This window comes from Theropithecus gelada, chromosome 8 (genome assembly GCF_003255815.1).
Source record: "Theropithecus gelada isolate Dixy chromosome 8, Tgel_1.0, whole genome shotgun sequence".
Taxonomy (NCBI): Eukaryota; Metazoa; Chordata; class Mammalia; order Primates; family Cercopithecidae; genus Theropithecus; species Theropithecus gelada.
The window spans coordinates 21,118,927-21,143,026 of NC_037676.1; the positions used below are offsets into that span (position 1 = coordinate 21,118,927).

The following is a 24,100-nucleotide window of genomic DNA, read 5'->3' on the forward strand; positions in this document are numbered from 1 at the left end:
AGAACAGAGATTAGAGAGAGATTTCTGTGAAAGCTACTCTATACTCTGTCAAATTCTAGGGCAATAAGTATATCACATTCAAAAGGTTTCATTTTTCAGTTTGGGAGTAACAATGATATATGCCATTACAGCAAGTCATTTGAATTATATAAATTGTGTTTATGCATTATAATGGTCACAAAGAAAATTTTATCTGTCTTACAGTGTGTGCTGTATTTATGGAGTTTAAAGATTAATCATCCCAAAACATTGTTCCTGCTTCGGGGAAATCATGAATGCAGGCATCTTACAGACTATTTCACCTTCAAACAGGAATGTAAGTATAATCACTCCTCTAGAACTTTTTTAGTTACCCTTTAACCTGTCCCAAGTAAATCAAACATAAAGAAAAAGAACTAATGGAATTCAAATGCTTCCTGTCCTGTTGTTGTTATTTTTTTCACCTGCGAAGAACTAAGACTATCTTCTAAGGCATTTGTTTTGAATATAACTTTTGGGTTCCCCCTTGTTTAAAAAATAATTCGGCCGGGCGCGGTGGCTCAAGCCTGTAATCCCAGCACTTTGGGAGGCCGAGACGGGCGGATCATGAGGTCAGGTGATCGACACTATCCTGGCTAACACGGTGAAACCCCGTCTCTACTAAAAATACAAAAAATGAGCCGGGCGAGGTGGCGGGCGCCTGTAGTCCCAGCTACTCAGGAGGCTGAGGCAGGAGAATGGCGTAAACCCGGGAGGCGGAGCTTGCAGTGAGCTAAGATCCGGCCACTGCACTCCAGCCTGGGCGGCAGAGCGAGACTCTGTCTCAAAAAAAAAAATAATTCATTTGGGATATTTGGAAAGCATAGAGAAGTCTAAAGAAGATAAAAGTGTACATAATCAGGTTGCAGTGAGCTGAGATCACGCCACTCTACTCCAGCCTGGGCGACAAAGCAAGATTCCGTCTCAAAAAAAAAAACAAACAGTGTTGGTAATCATGCCACTTAGAAGTAATCACTGTTATCACACTATTTGAAATATGGTCTTCTGTTATTTTTCATTATTATGAAATAGTTCAGATATATATATATCTATCTGTATATATTTTTAAAATAAAATTGGGCTCATATGTAGTGTTTAATACATTTCTGTTTCACCTAATATAGTAGCATTTTTTCCATATCATTAAATATTTTTGACAACATGGCTTGTGTTATTTTAATTTTTTTAAAGTATTCTATCTTACAAATGCACAATCATACATGTAGCCAATTTACTAACAATCATAGGATAGTTAGGTTGTTTCTAACTGTAAGTACTATTGTAATAGTAAAAATAAGTTTAATATAAAAGTAGAATTATTGGCCGGGCGTGGTGGCTCATGCCTGTAATCCCAGCACTTTGGGAGACTGAGGCAGGTGGATCACAAGGTCAGGAGTTCAAGACCAGCCTGGCCAACATGGTGAAACCCCTGTCTCTACTCAAAATACAAAAATTAGCTGGGTGTAGTGGTGCGTGCCTGTAATCCCAGCTACTCAGGAAGCTGAGGCAGGAGAATGACTTGAATCTGGGAGACAGAGGTTATGGTGAGCTGAGATCCTGCCACTGCACTCCAGCCTGGGCAACAGAGCGAGACTCTGACTCAAAAAAAAAAAAAAAGTAGAATTATTTTGAAAGTCAAAACATTACTTGCTGATTTAAAAAACAACACAGTGGGAGGCTGAGGCTAGATGATCCCTTCAGCCCAGGAGTTTTAGACTAGCTTTGGCAATACAGCGAGATGCTGTCTCAAAAAACACAAACTCATAGATTTCCTTGACTAGCATCTAGTACTCATAATTGGCTGCTCACTGACACACAGTATGATGCTGACTATGTTGGGGATGTTTGGGAGATCCTGCCCCAGGGCATTTGCATTTTTAGTTCTTCTTTTCCCAGATCTCTATCTGCTTATAAGACATACATTCTATTTCATTCATGTCATTTCTTCCAAGACTTTCTCCTCTGGTTGCTTTTTAAATCATAATCTCATCATTTTACCCTCATACCCTGTTTCTTTTCATAGTGTTTATCAACACCTGAGATTTATGTATATTTATTAGTTGACTGTCTTTCTCTGCCACCAGAATGTAAGCTTCATGCCAGCAGGGATACGTTTTGTTCACTGTTGTTTTCCCCAACACCCACAACAGTATTAGTTGCTCATCGAAGTTGCTTAATAAATACTGGTTGAGTTCATTTGAATGAATGAGCATCTATGATTTGTATCTTCAGAACAAACTCTCAAAAAAGAATTTCTGGGTTAGAGGGCATGCACATTTTAAAGACTTTTGACATACTCTGAAGTAGTCTTCCAGAAAATATGTATATGGGGTTATACGCCAAAATTTTTTTTTATTTTTGTGATGAAAGTACTGAAATAAACAAAAGCAAAATTTTACCTGTTTTGACTTCTAAAATGTTAGCATATTCTCTATAAAATAAGCTAATCTCTTGGGTCCTATATGGCTCTAAAATCTACCCCTTTTAACGAATCCTGAATATATAAATATACTTTAGTGTTCGTATGGTTGATATTTTGATCATGGATTTCATTTTGTATCTTATTCAGATTTTTCTGCAGATTATTATCTTAGAAGAATCTATTATAAACTTTTTTTTTTTTTTTTTTTTTTTGAGACAGAGTCTCACTCTGTCACCCAGGCTGGAGTGCAGTGCCGGGATCTCAGCTCACTGCAAGCTCCGCCTCCCAGGTTTACGCCATTCTCCTGCCTCAGCCTCCCGAGTAGCTGGGACTACAGGCGCCCGCCACCTCGCCCGGCTAGTTTTTTGTATTTTTAGTAGAGACGGGGTTTCACTGTGTTAGCCAGGATGGTCTCGATCTCCTGACCTCGTGATCTGCCCGTCTCGGCCTCCCAAAGTGCTGGGATCCAAAAATAATTTTCAAAGTTAAAAAAACTTTTACATTTGTTTTCAGAGACTCAGAGTTTATTCATCTGCCACAGATCCATTTACTGACAGGTAGATTGCTATTTATAGTGTGTTATACGCTCATATGAATTCTCGCTACCAGTAGCTTCTTACATTGGAGATGGCAGTTGTAATGACAGCCTCCCTCCTAGTAGAGCCTCAAAGAAAAGGTCTTTGTTATTAAGAGAAATTTTAGAGGATAATCACTTTTTAAAAAGTCCCTCTGTCAAAAAAGTCAGCTACAAGAGGGCAAGATACAGATCCTTGGATTAAACACTTTAAATCAGCAGATAATTACCGGGAAGTTTTAAATCTACTGTTGGTGGATGTTTAAATTGGTGTAGGCTGAGCATGGTGGCTCATGCCTATAATCCCAGTACTTTTGGAGGCTGAGGTGAGTGGATCACTTGAGCCCAAGAGTTCAAGACCAGCCTGGTCAACATGTTGAAACCCCATCTCTACAAAAAAAAAAAGCACAAAAAATTAGCTGTGCATAGAGGCACTCACCTGTAGTCCCAGCTACTCAGGAGGCTGATTGAGGTGGGAGGATCACCTGAGCTCAGGAGTTTGAGGCTATAGTGAGCCATGATCACCACTACCCTCCAGCCTGGGAGACAGAGTGAGACCCTGTCTCAACAACAACAACAACAAAGATGTAAAGTATTTGAAGAGCAATTTTGTAATATATATATAAATTTTAAGTACATATCCCCTTGATCTGGCAATTTCATTTGTAGGAATTTATTATGCAGATTGTATTACTTTTTGAATGCTGCATAAAAAATTATCACAAATTTAGTGGCTTAAAAGAACACATTTATTATCTTATAGTTATTGTAGGTCAGAAGTCCAGGCCACAGTGCGGCTAGATTCTCTGTATAGAATCTCACTGAAATCAAGGTGTTTCCAGGGTTTCAGTTCTCACCTGGGGCTTGGGGTCTTTATCCAAGGTCACTTGTTGGCGGTCCTTGTAACTGTAGGATTAAGGTCCCTGTTGTCTTGTTAGCTGTTGACCAGGGATGACTCTCAGCTTCTGGATATTGCTTGCAGTTCCATAACATGTAGCCTCCAGTGGTAGTTCGCAATATGAATGTTTGCTTTTTTCCAGGCCGCCCTGAATGCATCTCTCTGTGATCAACTAGCTGGAAAGAAACCCTCACTCAGTTTTTAAAAGGCTCATCTTAGGTCAAGCATGGTGGCTCATGCCTGTAATTTCAGCACTTTGGGAGGCCAAAGGGAAGAGGATCACTTGAGGCCAGGAGTTCAAGACTAGCCTGAGCAACATAGTGAGACCTCCTCTCTACCAAAAAGAAAATTAAAAACTTAAAATTCAGTCAGCCTGCATGGTGGTGGAAGCCTGTAGGCCCAGCCATTTAAGAAGCTGAGACTGAAGGATAGATTGAGCGTAGGTGTTTGAGATTACAGTGGGCTGTGATTGTGCCACTGCATTCTAGCCTGAGTGACAGAGTGAGACCCTGTCCCTAAAAATAAATAAGTAAATAAATAAATAAATGTTCACCTGATTAGATCAGGCCCTCCCAAGGTAGTCTTTCTTTTGCCATATAATGGGACAAAATAATGGGAGTCTCATCATACTTACAGTTTTCATCCACTGAAAGAGGAGTGGATTATACATACAAAGATGTAGATCAATTCAGGTCATTTTAGAATTCATCTACCACACAAATATACTCACAAAAAGTAAGATACGGATGCTTAAGGATATTCACTGCAGTATTAATTATAACAACAACAACAACAAAAAGATAATCTAAATGTCGACAAGACAGTGATGAATAATACGCTTTTTAACAATGGAATGCTAGGCAGCTATTGAAAGACCAAGGTGGCCAGGTGCAATGGCTTATGCCACACTTTGGGAGGCTGAGATGGGGGCATGGCTTGAGCCCAGCAGTTTGAGACTAACCTGGGCAACATAGTAAGACTCTCTCTACAAAAAATTTAAAAATTAGCTGAGTGTGGTGGCATGTGCCTATAGTTACAGCTACTTGGGAGGCTGAGGCAGGAAGATTGCATGAGCCCAGGAATTCAAGGCTGCAGTGAGCTATGATCACCACACTGCAGCCTGGATGATAGAGCAAGTCTCTGTCTCCAAAAACAAAAGAAAGACAGACCAAGATAGACCCATAATATGTGCTGATATGGAGAGATGCTATTTTATAAGCCATTTGCAGAGCATGTAAATGGTCATCTCCTTTGTAAATTAAAAATATATAATGTACAGAAGAAATCATTAACAGTGGGAGGTTGGGTTAGGAGGACTTATAGTTGTTGTTGTTGTTGTTTTTTGAGATGCTGTGTTGACATGTTGCCCAGGCTAGTCTCAAACTCATGCAATCCTCCATCCTTAGCCTCCTAGATAGCTGGGACTATAAGTGCATGCCATCATGCATGACTTACTTTTAATTTTATATCCTCTCTAGTATTGTTTGAGTTATTTTTTACCACCACTGTGTATACTTTTATAATTATTATTATTTTTCAAATTGGTAATTTAAAAATTACCCAGTTGGGGCCCAAGCATTTGAAAAGCTTTGTAAGCACCGAGGTAGTTCAGCTGTGTGCTGCTGGTTAAGAATGACGGCTCCGGAGTCTTTAGGAAGCTTCTACTATCCTTTGGGAACCACTTCACCAAATACAAAAATTAGAAATATTTTATTTTATGTTATTTTTCTAAATCAAACATTGGGGTATTCTTTAACACTTTCATTTCTTACCTGGCAACATTAAATAATGCATATAGCAGTTAACAAATGCCCTGGAATATAATGCTCGATAAAAGTCAGCTAATTTTATTAATTAGGAGTAGATACGTAGTAAAGAAAGCTCCCTATGACTGCCTTTGTTTTGAATTAAATATCAGAGGTTTTTTTAGGTGACATTTTTCTTAGTTATTCTTCTGTCTTTTCAGAATTGTTTTTTAATTTTTAATTTTTATGGGTGTATAGTAGGTGTATGTATTTATGGGATACGTGAGATATTTTGATACAGGGATGCAATGTGTAATAATAACATCAGGGATTTTTTTGACAGGTATAAATGGTTCAGACTATTTTTAGAAGCTGGAACAATAGGTCCTGGAAACATTTTAAGTGTCTCCTTTTGCCCATAATTTCTTATCTCAGGTTTTTATTTGCTTTTCACGTGATTTAACTGTGGTTAAACCTGATGGCTTTCTTTTTTTCCTGTCTACCAAGATAGTCCTTCTTTTTTTATTATAATGCTGCATCTGAAATGTAAATAAATCTTGGAACAAGCACACAAATTCAAGTATAAGTTTAAAATTTTATTCCTGTGTAAGGAGAGAGCATGTGTGTTGCTGTGCATGGGTGTTTTTACTGATAAGCTGATCTCTCTTCAGTGGCCACTGTGTCTTCAAGAATTAGCATCTTATAATTAGTAAGGGATGCTTAGTTTCAGATTGTGCAGCTGTAATCTTGTTCATGTTTTTAAGGGGGAAGTGGGTGAAGGCTTTTCTTGTATCAATCTTAAATTGCTGTATAATTCAGAGATTTTTTAAAAATATTCCTTTCTTTATGGAAAAGTATACTGCTTTTTTTTTCCTTTTTTAAAAAACTGATATGTAATAGTTGTACCTATTTTTGAGGTACATGTGATATTTTTACTATATGTGTACAATGTATAATTATTAAGTCAGGGTAACTGCAATATCCATCACCTCAAACATTTATTTTTTGTCGAACAGTTAAACAAAATTTATTTTTTTAAGAGATAGGGTCTCATTCTGTTGTCTAGGCTTGAGTACAATTGTGTAATCATAGCTCACTTCAACTTTGAACTCCTCAGCTTAAGTGATTCTCTTGCCTCAGCCTCCCGAGTAGCTGGGACTGTAGGTGTGTGCCACCATGCCTGGCTAATTTTTAAATTTTTTTGTAGAGACTGAGTCTCGCTTATGTTGCCAAGGCTGATCTTGAACTTCTCAAACAATCCTCCTGCCTTGGCCTCCCAACGTGCTGAGATTACAGGTGTAAGCCGCCATGCCTAGCCCCTAACAGTTAATTTTTGACATATCATTTGTTTTTGCAAAAGTATTGCTTCATTGTTATCTACTTAGAAAGCAAGAAACATAGTGTCTGTCTTGTTTTGTCTTTTCCTTTTCTTCCCTTTTCCCTTCCCTTTTCCCTTCCCTTCCTTTTTCCCTTCTCCCTTCCCCTCCCCTCCCCTCCCCTCCCCTCCTCTCCTCTCCTTTCCACAGGGTCTTGCTCTGTTGCCCAGGTTGTAGCACACTGGTAAAATCATAGCTCACTACAGCCTCAACCTCCCAGGCTCAAGCGGTCCCTACACCTCAGCCTCCTGAGTAGCTGGGACTACAGGCTTGAGCCCTCATTCCCAGCCTATTTTTATGTATTTATTTGTTTATTTTCTTCGAAGGAACCTCGTGTTTATATTATTCCATAAATGCTGTGGGTTCAAGCTTATAGCTCTGGGTCAAAGTTTCTACTAAAGTAAATGAATTTCTTATTTCCACGAACCTGGTTTTTTTTTTTTTGAGGCAGAGTCTCGCTTTGTCACCCAGGCTGGAGTGCAGTGGTGTGATCTCGGCTCACTGCAACCTCTGCCTCCCAGGTTCAAGCAATTCTCCTGCCTCAGCCTCCTGAGTAGCTGGGATTACAGGTGTGCGCCACCACGCCTGGGTAATTTTTGTATTTTTAGTAGAGACAGGGTTTCACTATGTTGGTCAGGCTGGTCTCGAACTCCTGTCCTCGTGATCCACCCACCTCTGCCTCCCAAAGTGCTGGGATTACAGACGTGAGGCACCGTGCCCGGCCCTTCCAGGAACCATGTTTTAAAATGTATAGTTAAATAGCTTACTGACAAGTTCCAGAAACTCCTGTAATTTTACTAATGAAAGCAGTATTGTTATGACAACTGGATTTAAAAAAAAAAAAAAAAAAACAAATATTGTTTGTCATTGCTCATTGCAGCGGTTTTTAGAGTAGCAAAAGATTGGTCTAATTAGATTGTGGCATATCCATAAAGCAAAATACTGGGTAGATGTTAAAAAATTACAAAGCTCTTCTGTAGGGGAGGCAAAATTTTACCTTTACTCTCAGAGTTTTTCAGCTGGGCTGGAGAATTAAATTGACATAAGATAAATTAATAGGAGAAGAGCATAGGGATTTATTTAATATAAGTTCTACATGACATGGGAGCCGCTATAAGAAAATGAAGACCCAGAGACTCAGAGTTGAACACTTACATGCTGAATTGGACTAAAAGTAATAAGTTGTGGAAAAGGAACTAAATGATGTGAGGAGGCTAGAAGATAAGAGTTATTTGAATTCAGCCTCAACTATTAATCCTTGGTGATAACAATGTTATTTTCCTTCTTGTACACGGAGGGCATCTTTCTTTTCTTTTTGTTTTTTTAACTTTTATTTTAAGTTCAGGGGTACATGTGCAGGTTTGTTATATAGGCAAACTTGTGTCATAGGGGTTTGCTATATAGATTATTTTGTCATCCAGGCACTAAGCCTAGTACCCAGTAGTTTTTTTTCCTGATCCTCTCCCTCCTCCTACCCTCCATTTTCAAGTAGGTCTCAGTGTCTGTTGCTCTGGGAGGGCATCTTTCAAATGAGAATTTCATTTCCTGCTTTTAAAAAGCAGCATGAGCTGGGCACTGTGGCATGTGCCTGTAATCCCAGCTATTTGGGAAGCTGAACTGGAAGGATCACTTGAGGCCAGGAGTTTGAGACCATTCTGGGCATGTAACAAGACCCCGTTTCAAAAAAAAAAAGAAGAAACAGCACGAAGGCCAGAGTGATCTTCTTGCAACTGTGGTTTTTCAAGTGCCTTTAACTCAAAGTTGTCAGTGTGCCGGAGTGGCGTATTTTGGGGTGGCATACTCTTAATTCCACTCTTCCTCTGAAGATGTGGCATGATAGCCAAAATGTGTTCTTAAGTGCAAAAAGCAAGTAAAGAACAGTACATATGTGCTATCATGTGTGTAAAAACCAAAAGGATGTTTTGGAAAGAGAAGAAACATACATATCTGCATGTGTATGCATAGAATATCTTTGTAAAGACACCCGGAAACTGCTAATATTGGTTACTTGCAGAGAGAGGGCAGGAGGTACATTATACCCTTTTGTGGCTTTTAAAATTTGAGCTATGTCTCACGTCTGTAATCCCAGCATTTGGGAGACTGAGGTGGGAGGATCTCTTGAGGCCAGGAGTTCTAGGCCGCAGTAAGCTATGATAATGCCACTGCACTCCAGTCTGGGTGACAGAATGAGACCCTGTCTCAAACAATAATAATAATAATAAATAAAGCAAATAAAAATTGAAACAAATATGTCATCAGTGACTAGACCAGATTGTGATTTCTTGCAAGTAGTGCTGACTCTCAAAATTGCTTTCAAAGAGTTTTGTTGAAAATTTTGTTTTGTTAATATTGTATTATTGATACTAGTTAGAACTTATATCCGTGTCATCCTATGGCTGTAGTGCATTTTCCCTTTGCTATAGAAATAACTGTTTTTTGGGATAGATCCTAAAAATTTGTCTTGAAAATAAAGCACTTAAATCAGCTAATTTAACCTCTGGGAATTATGTATTTGGCTATTTAGATTCTCCTATTCAAAATCTTATTTAAAAATAATGATTAGGAGGAATATTAGAGGGTCATTAAGAGCATGAACAGGTTTAAGTCCCAGTTCTGCCAGTCACTAGCTTTGCAGCTTTGGGCAAGTAAGCCTAATTTCCTCAGTTTTTGAATGAAGACAGTAACAATATCTACTTCATAGGGTTTCTGTGAGTATTAAATACTTTATCAGTTAACACTTACATAGTATGCACTAAGTGCCAGCATTATTCTGCATATTTTACATAAATGAATTGATTTAATCCTCACAGCAACCCTGAATCTACAATTCAGGGTATTATTATTATTATTATGACCATAGATAAGGAAACCAAGGCAGAGAGTTAAAATTTTTATCCAAGGTCCCATAGCTAGTAAGTGGAGGGTGCTGAGTTTCTTCAAAGCAGGCAACAAGTTCCAGACTGCATTCTCTTTACCACCATGTCATGCCACATGCTTAACTCACTGACAGACACGTCATAAGCCTTCAATACATTTAAATAATAAAAGTAATATAGGCCAGGTACAGGTGCAGTACCTCATGCCTGTAATCCCAGCGCTTTGGGAGGCTGAGGCAGGAGGATTGCTTGAGGCCAGGAATTGAAGACCAACCTGGGCAGCATATTGAGATCCTGTCTCTACAAATAATTTTTAAAAATTAGCTAGGTGTGGTGGTGTGCACCTGTAGTCCCAGCTACTTAGAAGATTAGGCAGGAGGACTGCTTGAACCTACAAGTTTGAGGTTACAGTGAGCTATGATTGCACTACTGCTCTCCAGCCTAGAAAACAATAAGATCCTGTCTGTAAAAAAAATTTTTTTAAAGGCAGTATAATAATGTTATTGTATAAAGATTACATATTCATCATAAAAAAGAACAGCTAAACTAAGAAAACTATAGATACCATTGTCAATCTAATCCCTCAGAAAATTAAATATTGGTGATTATATATGCAATTCATATACTTTGAAAAAATAAAGATGGTAACATTTCGTAGCCTATTTTATTCACATATTAATATAACATGAACTTCTTTTTGCTTAATTTAATTTTTGACCTCCTGATTTAATTTACAAAATAACAATATACTTCATTACTTGCCATCTTGACTTGGCATTCTTTTTTGGAAGTGGGCTAAGGAATTATTTTGAGTCATTCTTGGGATTGAAAGGCGTTTATCAATGTAAGATGTTATGGAGCATAAATTAATAAGTAATTGAAATTCCCACCTATATTCAAGTGTAGAACTCCCATGGAGGAATTCCTTACTGACACTGGCAACAGAGGGAACTCTGGTTCCTAGGATTTTCAGGAGAAAAAGTCAATCACTGACCATAAATTAAAGAGTTTTTTGTTTGTTTTTTACTTCCAACAGACTTTATGGCCAATGCTGGATCTACTTTGAAATGGGCAAAATTTATAGTATTTAAGATAAAGCAGAGTATAAGGATGTAACTGTAAGCGGAGGCAACGATGCATAAGACATGGCTCTTGTTAACTTTGAGCTCCTAATAAAGTTAGCATATGTTGTGGAATAGATGATGCTGACTGCTATAACAGCAATACAAAATGTTGTGAAAACCTCAAAGAAACCCACAGGCTCCCTTAATGAACTCAAACCCTGATCACCCAGTATTGGCATTAAAGAGAAATCTTCACACTCAGGGATGGAAGGCCTTACAACCTCCAGTGTGGTCTACTGGTTTACACCTTCCTTAGGGATCTCTGTCTAATCATTCCTGTCACCCATACAGTACTTCAGTCTGGCCCAAACCTGAATCCATCATTCTTCACTTTATTCCCCAAAGCCTTGCCAGGACCAGGCTCTGATCCTTAAACATGTCTTTCTAAAGGCTTAGAGATCACAAAAAGGAAATAAACACAGAAATAATTACCAACTAGATAGTCTGACTCACTCGATACAGCTTGGTCCTGTAGGCCACCTCATCGTCCCAGAATCCTAGAAGAGGAGAAGGAGCTCACAGTTCTGCAGAGCTGCCTGACTATACTTCTGGTCTTCTCTGCCCACACACATCCCTGAACACAGCTTGACTTTTTGAAACCAAGGCCAAGGAAGAAGAAGATGTTCCTTTTTCTCTTTAAATGCCCATTTTTCAGTTTCCCACCTATTATTTCATGACTTTTCCTTTCTAGAGATTTGTAGAGACTCCTCCTTCCACCTGCTGATGTATTTCCTTATTCTGTAGCCCCAAGTTGACAACCACATCAAAATATAGTTTATTAAACCAAACATTTATTTTTTATTGTTTAGAGGCAGAGTCTCACTCTGTTGCCCAGGCTGGAGTGCAGTGGCACTATCGTAGCTCACTGCAGCCTCAAACTCCTGGGCTCAATCTATCCTCCCACCTCAGCCTCCCAGGTAGCTTGGACAGCAGGCGTGTGCCACCACAGCCAGCTAATTTTGTTTTTTAATTTTCTGTAAAAACGAGGCCTTGGCTGGGCGCGATGGTTCATGCCTATAATCCCAGCAGTTTGGGAGGCCAAGGCAGGTGGATCACAAGGTCAGGAGTTTGAGACCAACCTGGCCAACATGGTGAAACCCTGTCTCTACTAAAAATACAAAAATTAGCCAGGCGTGGTGGCATGCAACTGTAGTCCTAGGTGCTTGGGAGGCTGAAGCAGAAGAATCGCAAGAACCCGGGAGGCAGAGGTGCAGTGAGCTAAGATCCTGCTACTGCACTCCAGCCTGGATGACAGAGCGAGACTCCGTCTCAAAAAAAACAAAAAAACAAAAAATTAAGCCTCATTGTGTTGCCCAGGCTGGTCTCAAACTCCTGGCCTCAAGCGATCCCCCTACCTCAGCCTTCCAAAACACTGGGACTGCAGGCATGAGCCACCACATCAGCTTAAGCCAAATGTTTTTAGAGAAAATAGAATCAAGACATAATTTGTTTACAGACCTTAAAAATCATGAGCCAAAACATTACTGACATTTTATTGATATCTCCTAAGACTCCAGTTTCCACTTAGATATCTTCAACACCCCTAAGGGATCTTCAAGACCCATAAAATACTCAGACTCACAAGACTACCATGGACCTTACTTATCATCCATATACTTAGAAGGGTATAGGTCAGGAAGGGCAGCACTGGGCGTTCCTTTTCAGTGGAGTGGTCCTCACAGCAGTGCATACCACAGTCCAGCAGCTTTCCGTCTCTCTTGCCCCCTCCCATCTCACCAGCTCAGGTACAAGGAAACAGTATCCATACTGGGAAAATTAGGGAGCCATCCTGGTATAGAAGCCTCGTGCATCAAGTGTCAATGTGTGTTGTAAAACTACCTTCAGAGGAGCCCAAAGCTTCCCACCAGGTAACTGGGTAATTTTTACCACAAGCCATGTTGCCTAATAACACAGTGGACAGTCACCTTACCACATTTCCAAGCAACAGAGCTAGAAAGTTAATCCAAAGTCACACTTGTCTTTAAGAGGAGAAAGGTATTGTTAACGTATTATCCACAACTTTTCAAAAGTATCTTTACAAAGATAATTGTGGTCTCAAATTATCTAAAATAAATGGCTTTAAAATAGCTTCATATTCTCCTGGCCTATATCCTTTTTCAAATGTGATATATTTTAGTTTTTCTTCCATTGACTGGTTTTCCTTTTTTGTTAGGTCGAATCAAATATTCGGAACAGGTGTATGATGCCTGTATGGAGACATTTGACTGTCTTCCTCTTGCTGCCCTCTTAAACCAGCAGTTTCTCTGTGTACATGGAGGAATGTCACCTGAAATTACTTCTTTAGATGACATTAGGAAAGTAAGTTATCTTTTTTTATTCTCATAGAGTATATTTTTAAAATGTGTTGGGTTTTGTTGTTGTTGTTGTTGTTGTTGTTTGCTTTAAGGCAGAGTCTTTCTCTTTCACCCAGGCCGAACGAAGTACAGTGGTGCTATCTCAGCTCACTGCAACCTCCGCCTCCCTTGTTCAGCCTCCCAAGTAGCTGGATACAGGTGCGCACCAGCACACCTGGCCAGTTTTTGTATTTTTAGTAGGCTAATTTCTGTATTTTTAGTAGAGGCGGGGTTTCACCATGTTGGCCAGGCTGGTCTTGAACTCCTGACCTCAAGTGATCTATCTGCCCACTTTGGCCTCCCAAAGTGCTGGGATTACAGGTGTGAGACACTGGGCCCAGCCTAAAATTTATTTCTTATTGCAGTCAACCAATATATCTTTAGCTGAAATCTTTAAAATATAGATAATCAAAAGTAAGAAAATGGAAGATACCTCTGATTTCATCACCATAACTACCGTTAACATTTTGATATGTATCTACCACAAATTATAATTTTTAGTGAGCTCTATGTTTTTACCAACTAGAAAGCTAACATTCTTATAGTCCTAAAACTTAAATTATATCACAGTGCAAAAGGAAGCAAACCAGGGTTCTAATCACAGTCCTGCCATTAATTGTGTAACCTTGACCAAATTATTGAACCTCTTTGTCACATTTCTTCTCTATGAAATGAGGAAGTTGGAAAGAATGGTCTGAGGACACTGCCATCTCCGAAATGCATTGGCTTTGACATTTTAGATAATACGGTTTCATTGTTTTACTTGCCTTCCTTGGTGATTATTATTTCCAAGATTCTGTATCTTCATTATGGAAAAAGATGACAAATTTTTATTGTACATAGTCATCTTATCTTCTCTGCCTTTGAATTCTTCTACGTGTCTCTCTCTCTCTTTTTTAATCAAAGTAATGGATACTCATCCTCTTATAGGTACTGAGACTAAAGATTTTTCTGTTTATAAAACTATTTTCTCTGAATGAAAGTCTCCTTAGGGTAAGAGGGTGTACCTATATGTACTGGCTTTTCTCTTGCCTCACTGTCTTTTAAATAACCAGCATTTCTCTCTTACATAGTAAAATATGAATTTTATAATTCTGAATCAATCATATCAATAAAAAGCTCTTTCACTCAGTAGAAATTTATCTTCTTGGCATTCAGCTATTCTATTACTTACTTTCTCTTGGTTTTTATGCTTTTAACTAAAGCAGCAGTGACTAAAGGCTTAAGTTAATAACTCATATTGAAATACCTCAACTGCATAGAATGGAAAGGATAAATGCCCTTACAAAATTAGCATTCTTTAAAATAAAGAAATCTCCACTGGAATGAGGTTTGCAATGAACAGAACCATTGTAAAACATTTCTGCTCTCATGGTAACATTGGCTCACCTAGACAATTAAAATTAATTTTATATAGTCATAGTCTTTCTAAAATTGTATATCTCTATAGTGGTTGATTTCACATTTGAATTAAATTAGTACTCCTTTACGATTAGGATGTAAGAGGGTCCTTTACTACAGTATGGTTAAATGACAGGGATGTTTATAAAAATTTATTGCAGGCCGGGCGCAGTGGCTCAAGCCCGTAATCCCAGCACTTTGGGAGGCCGAGGAGGGCAGATCACCTGTGGTCAGGAGTTCGAGACAAGCCTGACCAACATGGAGAAACCCTGTCTCTACTGAAAATACAAAATTAGCCGGGTGTGGTGGCACATACCTATAATCCCAGCTACTAGGGAGGGTGAGGCAGGAGAATCACTTGAAGCTGGGAAGCGAAGTTTGCGGTGAGCCGAGATCATGCCATTGTACTCCAGCCTGGGCAACAAGAGCGAAACTCCGTCTCAAAAAAAAAAAGAAAAGAAAAGAAAAAAAAAAATTATTGCAGAAAAATAATAAAAGTTATTGTATCTAAAATTGTTAAATGTTCCTTTTCTTGCAGGAAAATCCTTTAGGGGCACACTGGCTTCTCTCCTAATACATTCTTGTGGGTGGAAGGGGTTTTTCTTTGATGCATACCAATTTCCAAGAGCCCTTTTGCTCTCCTGATTTTTTTCTTTTGGCTTTTGTGTGTCTTCTAGTTAGACAGGTTTACAGAACCTCCCGCCTTTGGACCTGTGTGTGACCTGCTTTGGTCTGATCCCTCAGAGGATTATGGCAATGAGAAGACCTTGGAGCACTATACCCACAACACTGTCCGAGGGTGCTCTTATTTCTACAGGTAAGCTAGTCCTTGAGATAGAAAATTATGAAAGGAAACTAATTCATTTTATCAGATTTTTTTCAGCATTTTTTATTTCAGATCTGTGTAGTATAAGCACTTGTGTTTAATTTTTCGATTAATAGGAGGCAAGAAACTTATTTGTTTGGCTTTTTATATTTTCTTAGATATTATGCCCTAAGAAGTGTAATACACGAAACATGATTGGACATCCTGCAGTGCTCTGATATTTTCGTCTGACTCTAAGTGATCTAGACTATTTGTTCCTAAACATTATCTATACACTTTTTTTAAAAAAATCAAAGCTTTCTTGGCTCTTTCCCCAGAGATTCTGATACTAGGTCTGAGAGGAATCCTATTGTGTTTTCAAAAGCTCTCCAACTTTTGTAACCACTAGTGTAGATTAAGATATAAAAAGAACAGGACATTGTGAACTAAGCCCAGTACATTTCCTGGAAGTTGGTGGTTGTTTTAAATTTCACAGGAGCTTTCATTGTGATTAGACACTCAAAAATAGGAAGACAGGCAGGGCTTGGTGGCTCACGCCTATAATCCCAGCTCTTTGGGGTGCCTAGATGGGCGGATCACTTGAGGCCGGGAGTTCAAGACCAGCCTGGCCAACATGGCAAAACCCATCTCTACTAAAAATACAAAAATTAGCCAGATATGGTGGCAACACTCCTGTAATCCTAGCTAATTGGGAGACTGAGGCAAGAGAATCACTTGAACCTGGGAGGTGTAGGTTGCAGTGAGCCAAGATTGTGCCACTATACTCCAGCCTGTGCAACAGAGCAAGACTCTGTCTCAAAAAAAAAAAAGAAAGACATAGAGAAGTTGGAAATCTAAATTATTTTTAATCCCAGTATTTTATTGTGGCAAATAATATATTTATTTTCCTAAAAATCTCTGTTACTTGGCTAAGATAATGTGTTCATTAAAATACATGCATGCACACACACGAAACTTTGATTTCACCATTACTTTTAGCATTCTTCTAAACCTTTTTTCTTTAAAAAAATTTTTAAAAAATTTTTGTGAGTACATAGTAGGTATATATATTTATGGGTTATATGAGATATTTTGATACAGTCATACAACATGTAATAATCACATCAAAGTAAATGAGGTATCCATCACCTCAAGCATTTATCCTTTGTGTTACAAACAATCCAATTATACTCTTTTATTTTATTTTTTGTTGTTTTTTTTTTCACTTTGTTTTTGACGGAGTCTTGCTCTGTCGCACAGGCTGGAGTGCAGTGGCGTGATCTCAGCTCACTGCATCCTCTACTTCCCAGGTTCAAGCAATTCTCCTGCCTTAGCCTCCTGAGTACTGGGATCGTAGGCACCCACCACCATGCCTGGCTAATTTTTGTGTTTTTTAGAGATGGCGTTTCACCCATGTTGGCCAGGCTAGTTTGGAACTCCTAACCTCAAGTGATCCACCCACCTCAGCCTCCCAAAGTCCTGGTGTGAGCCACTGTGGCCAGCCTCTTCTAGTTATTTTTAAATGTACAATTAAATTATTATTCACTATAGTGACCCTGTTGTTTAAATCTCACAGTAGCAAATACTAGGTCTTATTCATTCTTTCTGTTTTTTTTGTACCCATTAACTATCCCATTTCCCCTCTCACTACCCTTCTCAGCCTCTGGTAACCATCATTCTACTGTAATCTCCATTAGTTCAATTGTTTTAATTTTTAGCTCCTACAAATAAGTGAGAACATATGAAGTTTGTCTTCCTGTGCCTGGCTTATTTCATTTAACATAATGACCTCTAGTTCCATTCATGTTGTTGCAAATGACAGGATCTCATTCTTTTTTATGGCTGAATAATATTCCATTGTGTATATGTACCATGTTTTCTTTGTCCTTTCATCTGTTAATAGACACTTAGGTTGCTTCCAAATCTTGGCTATCGTGAACAGTGCTGCAATAAACATGGAAGTGCAGATGTCTCTTCAATATACTGATTTCCTTTCTTTTATATATATACATAGTAGTGGGATTGCTGAATTATATGGTAGTTCAATTTTTAGTTTTTTGAGGAACCTCTAAACTGTTCTCCATAGTAGTGTACTAAACATTCCCACCAATAGGGTATGAGGGTTCCCTTTTCTCTATGTCCTCACCAGCACTTGTCATTGCCTGTCTTTTGGATAAAAGCCATTTTAACTGGGTGAGATGATATCATAGTTTTGATTGCATTTCTCTGATGATCAGTGATATTGAATACCTTTTCATATACCTGTTTGCCATTTTATGTCTCCTTTTAAGAAATGTCTATTCAGATATTTTGCTCATTTTTAAACTGGATTATTGGATTTTTCGTATTGAATTGTTTGAGCTCCTTACATATTCTGGTTATTAATCCCTTGTCAGATGGATAGTAAACAGTCTTTTTTTTCTTTCTTCTTCTTTTTTTATTTTTTATTTTTATTTTTTTTGAGACAGGGTCTCTCTCTGTTACCCGGGCTGGAGTGCAGTGGCGCCATCACAGCTCACTATAGCCTCAACCTTCTGGGCTCGAGCAGTCCTCTTGGCTCAGCCTCCTGGGTAGCTGGCACTGTAGGCGTATGCCACCATGCCCAGCTGCTTTTTAAATTTTCTGTAGAGACAGAGTCTTGCTGTTTTGCCCAGGCTGATCTCAAAGTCATAGACTCAAGCACCCCTCCCTGGTTGGCCTCCCAAAGTGCTGGGACTACAGGGATGAGTCCCACCCAGCCAATAACCATTTTTCATTCCTCCATGCCAACTTTTCCAATGACTAATGTGATGAAATCAATTAACTTTTATTTCTTTTTACATTGCTTAAAATAAAGAGCATAATACGTATTCATTGTTGTCAGAATAGAAATTGGTACAATTTCTGTGGACATCAACTTGGCAATATCTCTCAAAGGCATTTGTACATGGCCTTTGATCTAGAAATTCTACTTCTAAAACTTAATCCTGTGGATGTATACTTGATTCTCATTACTTATGGATTTCATATTTGTGAATTCCCCCACTTACTAAGATGTATTTGTAACACCCACATCAGTACTTACAGAGGTGTCATAATCATTCATGGGAATGCAGTGTGCAGTGCAACAAAAAATTTGAGCCATCTCACTCACATGTTCCTAGCTGAGATTGAACAAAATGATGCCCTACCTTCTTTTTGCAGCCCTCATATTGTAAACAGGCATTCTTTTGGGTTTTATTTAGTGAAACATGTTTTATGTTTTTGTGCTTTTCATGAGTGATTTCACTGTTTAGAATCGCCACCAAGTGTAGTGCTGAAGTACTGCTGTCTCGGGTTCCTAAGCACAAGAAGGCTGTGGTGTGTCTTACAGGGAAAATATGCGAGTGTTAGATATAAGCTTTGTTTAGGCATGAGGTGGTTTTGGCCATGAGTTCGATGTTAATGAATCAACAGTGTAAATGACCTGAAGTATTATTAGACAGAAACACATCTGAAACAAGGTTATATATTAATTGGTGGGTGAAAATGTTATGACCAGAGGCTCACAGGAACTTTACCCTGTATTTCCCTTAGCAGTAGTGTTTCATTATTTGCTAATTCTGTTTTTGCAGCAACATTATAGAATGTAGCTACTGGGAATAATGAGATAAAAAATTTGACTCACCCAGGACACATGCATGTTCCCAGCTGAGGTTGAACAAAGTGATACTCTGCCTTCTTTTATCCCAGGGATAAATCCCATTTAGCCATGGTGTATAATCCTTTTAGTGTGTTGTTGAGTTTGGCTTTCTAGTGTTTTATTGAGGATTAAAAATCTATGTTCATCAAAGATACCTGTACTTTTCTTTCTTCTGGTGTCTTTGGCTTTGGTATCAGAGTGATCCTGGCCTCATAATGTGAGTTTGGAAGAATTCTCTCCTCTTCTATTTTTTGGAAGGTTTAAGAAAGATTGGTATTAATTCTTTTTTTAATGATTGATAGAATTCACCCATGAAACCATCTGGTCCTGTGCTTTTCTTTGTTGAGAGCTGTTTGATTACAGATTCAGTCTCCATATTTGCTATTCGTCTGTTTGGGTTTTCTATTTCTTCTTGATTCAGTTTTGGCAGGTTGTATATTTCTAGGACTCTATCCATTTCTTCTAGGTTTTCCAGTGTTTTGGTGTATGGTTATTCGTAATAGTCCCTTATGATCCCTTTTATTTCTGTGGCATCTATTGTAATGTCTCCTCTTTCATTTTGTATTTATTTGAGTATCTCTTTTTTTCTTAGTCTTGCTAGGGGTTTGTCAATTTTGTTTAGTTTTCCAAAACCAACTCTTAGTTTTGACTTTTTTCTATTGTTTTTCTGTTCTCTATTTGATTCATTTCTGCCCTAAACTTTCCTTTCTTCTGCTAACTTTGGGTTTATTTGATTCTCCTTTTTCCAGTTTCTTGAAGTGTAAGATAAGGTTGTTGAATTCAGGTCTTTTTTGTTTTTTAAATTGGCATTTATTACTATAAGCTTTCCTGTAAGTACTGTTTTTGCTGCATCCCATACATTTTGATATGTAATTTTTGTTTTCATTTGTCTTGAGGGTTTTTTTTTTTTTTGAAATAGGATGTTTTGCTCTGTCACCCAGGCTGAGTGCAGTGGCACAGTGATACCTCACTGCAACCTTGAACCCCTGGGCTCAAGCAATCCTCCTGCCTCAGCCTCCTGAGTAGCTGGGACTACAGGATGTACCACCATACCCAGCTAATTGTTTTTAAAATTTTTAGAGGAGACAAGGTCTTGCTATGTTGCTTAGGCTGGTCTCGAACTCCTGACCTATCTAGAGATAATTTTTAAATTCCTTTTTGATTTCCTCTTTGACACAATAGTTGTTCAAAAGTGTGGTGTGTAGTTTCTAAATATTTGTGAATTTTCCTATTTTCTTACAGTTATTGATTTTTAGTTTCATTCCATTGTGGTGGGAAAAGATACTTAGGATGATTTACATTTTCTTAAGTTTGTTGATACTTCTTTATGATTATATAGCCAAAAGAATATTCTGTATACACTTGGGAAGAATTGTAGTCTTCTGTTATTTGGCAAAAAGTTTTGTATATGCGTATTAGGTCCATTTGGTCCATAGTGTTGTTCAGTTCTGTTGTTTGCTTAATGATTTCTGACTGGATGATTTATCCATTCTGAGAATGATGTATTGAAGTTACTTGCTATTATTATTATTATTATTATTTTGAGTCGGAGTCTTGCTCTCTCACCCAGGCTGGAGTATAGTGGCACGACCTCGGTTCACTACAACCTCCGCCTCCTGGGTTCAAGCAATTCTCCTGCCTCAGCCTCCCAAGTAGCTGGGATTACAGGCATGCACCGTCATGCCCAGCTAATTTTTGCATTTTTAGTAGAGACGAGGTTTCACCACGTTGGCCAGGCTGGTCTCGAATTCCTGACCTCAGGTGATCCACCCACTTCGGCTTCCCAAAGTACTGGGATTACAGGTGTGAGCCACCATGCACGTCCTACTTGCTATTATTTTATTACTGTCAATGTCTGCCTTCAGATCTGTTGTTGCTTTATATATTTAGGTGCTTTGATGTTAGGTACATATATATTTATAATGATTATATCTTTCTGTTGTATTGACCCTTTTATCATTATGTAATGACTTTTGTTCCCTCTTGTGATGATTTCTGACTTAAAGTCTATTTTGTCTGATAAAAGTTTAGCCACTCATGTTCTCTTTTGGTTACTGTTTGCATGGAATTCCTTTCTTTACCCTCTTACTTTCAGCTTATGTGTGTCTTTAAATCTAAAGTGAGTCTTTTGTAGACAGCATATAGTTAGGTCTTGTGCTCATCCATTCACTCATACTATATCTTTTGATTTGGGAGTTAAAGTAATGATTGATTGGTAAGGACTTACTATTACCATTTTGTTGGTTGCTTTCTGTCTGATTTGTGGTTCTACTATTCCTCTCTTTTTCTCTTTGTGATTCGATTTTTATTTTTGTAGTGGGGTATTTTGGTTCTTTTCTTTTTATCTTTTGTGTATCTACTGTGCTTTTTCATACATAGGGTTTGCATCAAACATTTTATAGTTATTGTAGTCTGTCTTAAGCTGAGAAGAAATTACCTTCAATGACGTATGGAAACTCTACACTTTACTGCCCATTCTCACATCTAATGTAATTAATCTCAGATTTTACTTTATTTTTGAGACAGGGTCTTGCTATGTCACCTAGGCTGGAGTGCATTGGTGCGATCTTGGCTCACTGCAGCCTCTGCTTCCCAGGTTCAAGTGATTCTCCTACCTCAGCCTCCCGAGTAGCTGGGACTACAGGCATAACCACCACACCCAGCTAATTTTTTATATTTTTAGTAGAGATGGGGTTTCAGTATGTTGGCCAGGCTGGCCTCTAACTCCTGGCCTCAAGTGATGTGCCTTCCTCAGCCTCCAGAGTGCTGGGATTACAGGCATGAGCCACCGCGGCCAGCTGCATCTTTTAATTTCTACTTTAACTTCCTTTAGTTGCTCTCATAAGGCTGGTGTAGTCGTGACAAACTCCAGTTTTTGCTTTCTGGAAAAGTCTTTATCTCTCCTTCATTCTTAAAGGGCAATTTTGCTGAGTAAAGTATTCCTGGTTGGCAGGTTTTTTTTTTCTTTCTTTTAGCACTTTGAATATATTGTCTCCCACTTTCCTGGCCTGCAAGGTTTCAGCTGAGAAATTCACTGATAATCTTATAGAAGCTTCCTTTTATGTTATGTGACAAGTAGATTTTCTCTTGCTGCTTTCAGATTTTTTCTTTTTAACAACTTAATTATAATGCGTCTCGGTGTTTAACTTATTTGGAGACCTTTAGGCTTCATGAATTGAGATGTCGATTTTCCTCCCTAGATTTGGCTAACAACTGTTAGCCTTTAGTTTTTAAAAATAAGCTTTCTGCCCCTTTTTCTTCTCCTTAACTCTCATATGCCTATATTATTTTCACTTGATGTTGTCCCGTAAGTCCCGTATACTTTCCACATTCTTTTTTATTCTTTTTTCTTTTTGTCCCTCTAATGGTATCATTTCAAATGACCTTTTTTATTTTTATTTTTTTAAGATGGAGTCTTGCTCTGTCAGCCAGACTGGAGTGCAGTGGCACTATCTCAGCTCACTGCAACCTCTGCCTCCCAGGTTCATGCCATTCTCCTGCCTCAGCCTCCCAAGTAGCTGGGACTACAGGCACCTGCCACCACTTCTGGCTAATTTTTTGTATTTTTAGTAGAGATGGGGTTTCACCGTGTTGGCCAGGATGGTCTCGATCTCCTGACCTCATGATCCACCCTCCTCAGCCTCCCAAAGTGCTGGGATTACAGGCGTGAGCCATCGTGCCCAGCCTCAAATGACCTATCTTGTACGTTTGCCATTTCTTTTCTTCTGCCGGAGTCTGCTGTTGAAGCTGTCTCTTGAGCTTTTCAGTTGACTCATTGTGTTCTTCAGCTGCAGGATTTCTATTTGCTTCTTTTTATGGTTTCTGTTTCTTTGTTAAACATCTCTTTTTATTCATTTATTGCTTTCCTGATTTTGTTTAGTTATAGTTCATTGAGCTTCTTTAAGATGATTATTTTGGATTCTTTGTTATACAATTCATACATCTCTATTTATTTTGGGCCAGTTACTAGAGCTTTATTAGTTTCCTTTGGTGATGTCATTTTTGCCTGGTTCTTTATAATTCATATAGCCTTGCAGTGGAGTCTATGCATTTGAAGGAGCAGGGGCCTTCCAGTTTTTATGGACTAGTTCGTCAAGTAAATACCTTCTCCTATTGAGTCCCTGGATTGATGGGATTGCCTGTGGTATTGTGATTAAGCAGGGCTGAAGCTAGCTTATGGGGCTACATTAGGGTTCACAGTCAGTGGGCCTGCCACTAGGGGCATGGACAAGTATGTCCCATGGATGGGGAGAGCTGTTTCTGGAACTCAATAGGGTGGGACCCAAGCCAGGCCACAGGCTGGTTTGGGTTTATGTTTGGGTCCAATCAGCAGCCCTTTTTCCAGAGGAATGGACAGGCATGATTTCCACAAGGTCCCTGTTAAGACAGGACTTCCTCTTGGCCATAGTAGAGCACAGCTGGAGCCAGGTCAGAGTGCTGCTTTGAGTTTGCAGTTGGGTCTGGTTGGTTGATCTGTTACTAGGGGCATCAATAGACATGGTTCCTTCCCAGGATGGATGAGGTTGGTGGTAGGGCTGCAGACAAGTAGGACTGGAGCCAAGTTTATGAGGGATGGGCTGATTCTGGGTCTATGGCTGAAAGGTCAGTGGGCCTACCTTCTCAAAGCAGCTGTTCCTAGTCTTGGGCTCCACCAAGGTTTCATAACCACGTACCTCAATCCCAAGGTTCTCATGGTGGCACTTATGGTCATGGATGGCTTCCAAACTATTGTTTCTGTAGGAGGACCAGGGCTGGGGACATTCTCTTTTGCCATCTTGCTGACGTGACCTACAATCTACTTTAAAAGTAAATTTTTTCTAATGAGCATAAGGAGAAACAAAGATTT

The 24,100-nt window shown here is 38.9% G+C and overlaps 1 protein-coding gene across 2 annotated transcripts in view; it reads left to right on the forward strand.

Moving 5' to 3' along the window:
* The window catches only part of PPP3CC (protein phosphatase 3 catalytic subunit gamma), a 102,289-nt gene that overhangs the window by 58,307 nt on the left and 19,882 nt on the right, over positions 1–24,100 (forward strand). For both annotated transcript variants that reach the window (XM_025394807.1, XM_025394808.1), the window contains exons 4-6: positions 205–316; positions 13,207–13,352; positions 15,466–15,605. In XM_025394807.1, the coding sequence (XP_025250592.1) occupies positions 205–316; positions 13,207–13,352; positions 15,466–15,605 (398 nt within the window). The remainder of the gene's footprint in view (positions 1–204; positions 317–13,206; positions 13,353–15,465; positions 15,606–24,100) is intronic.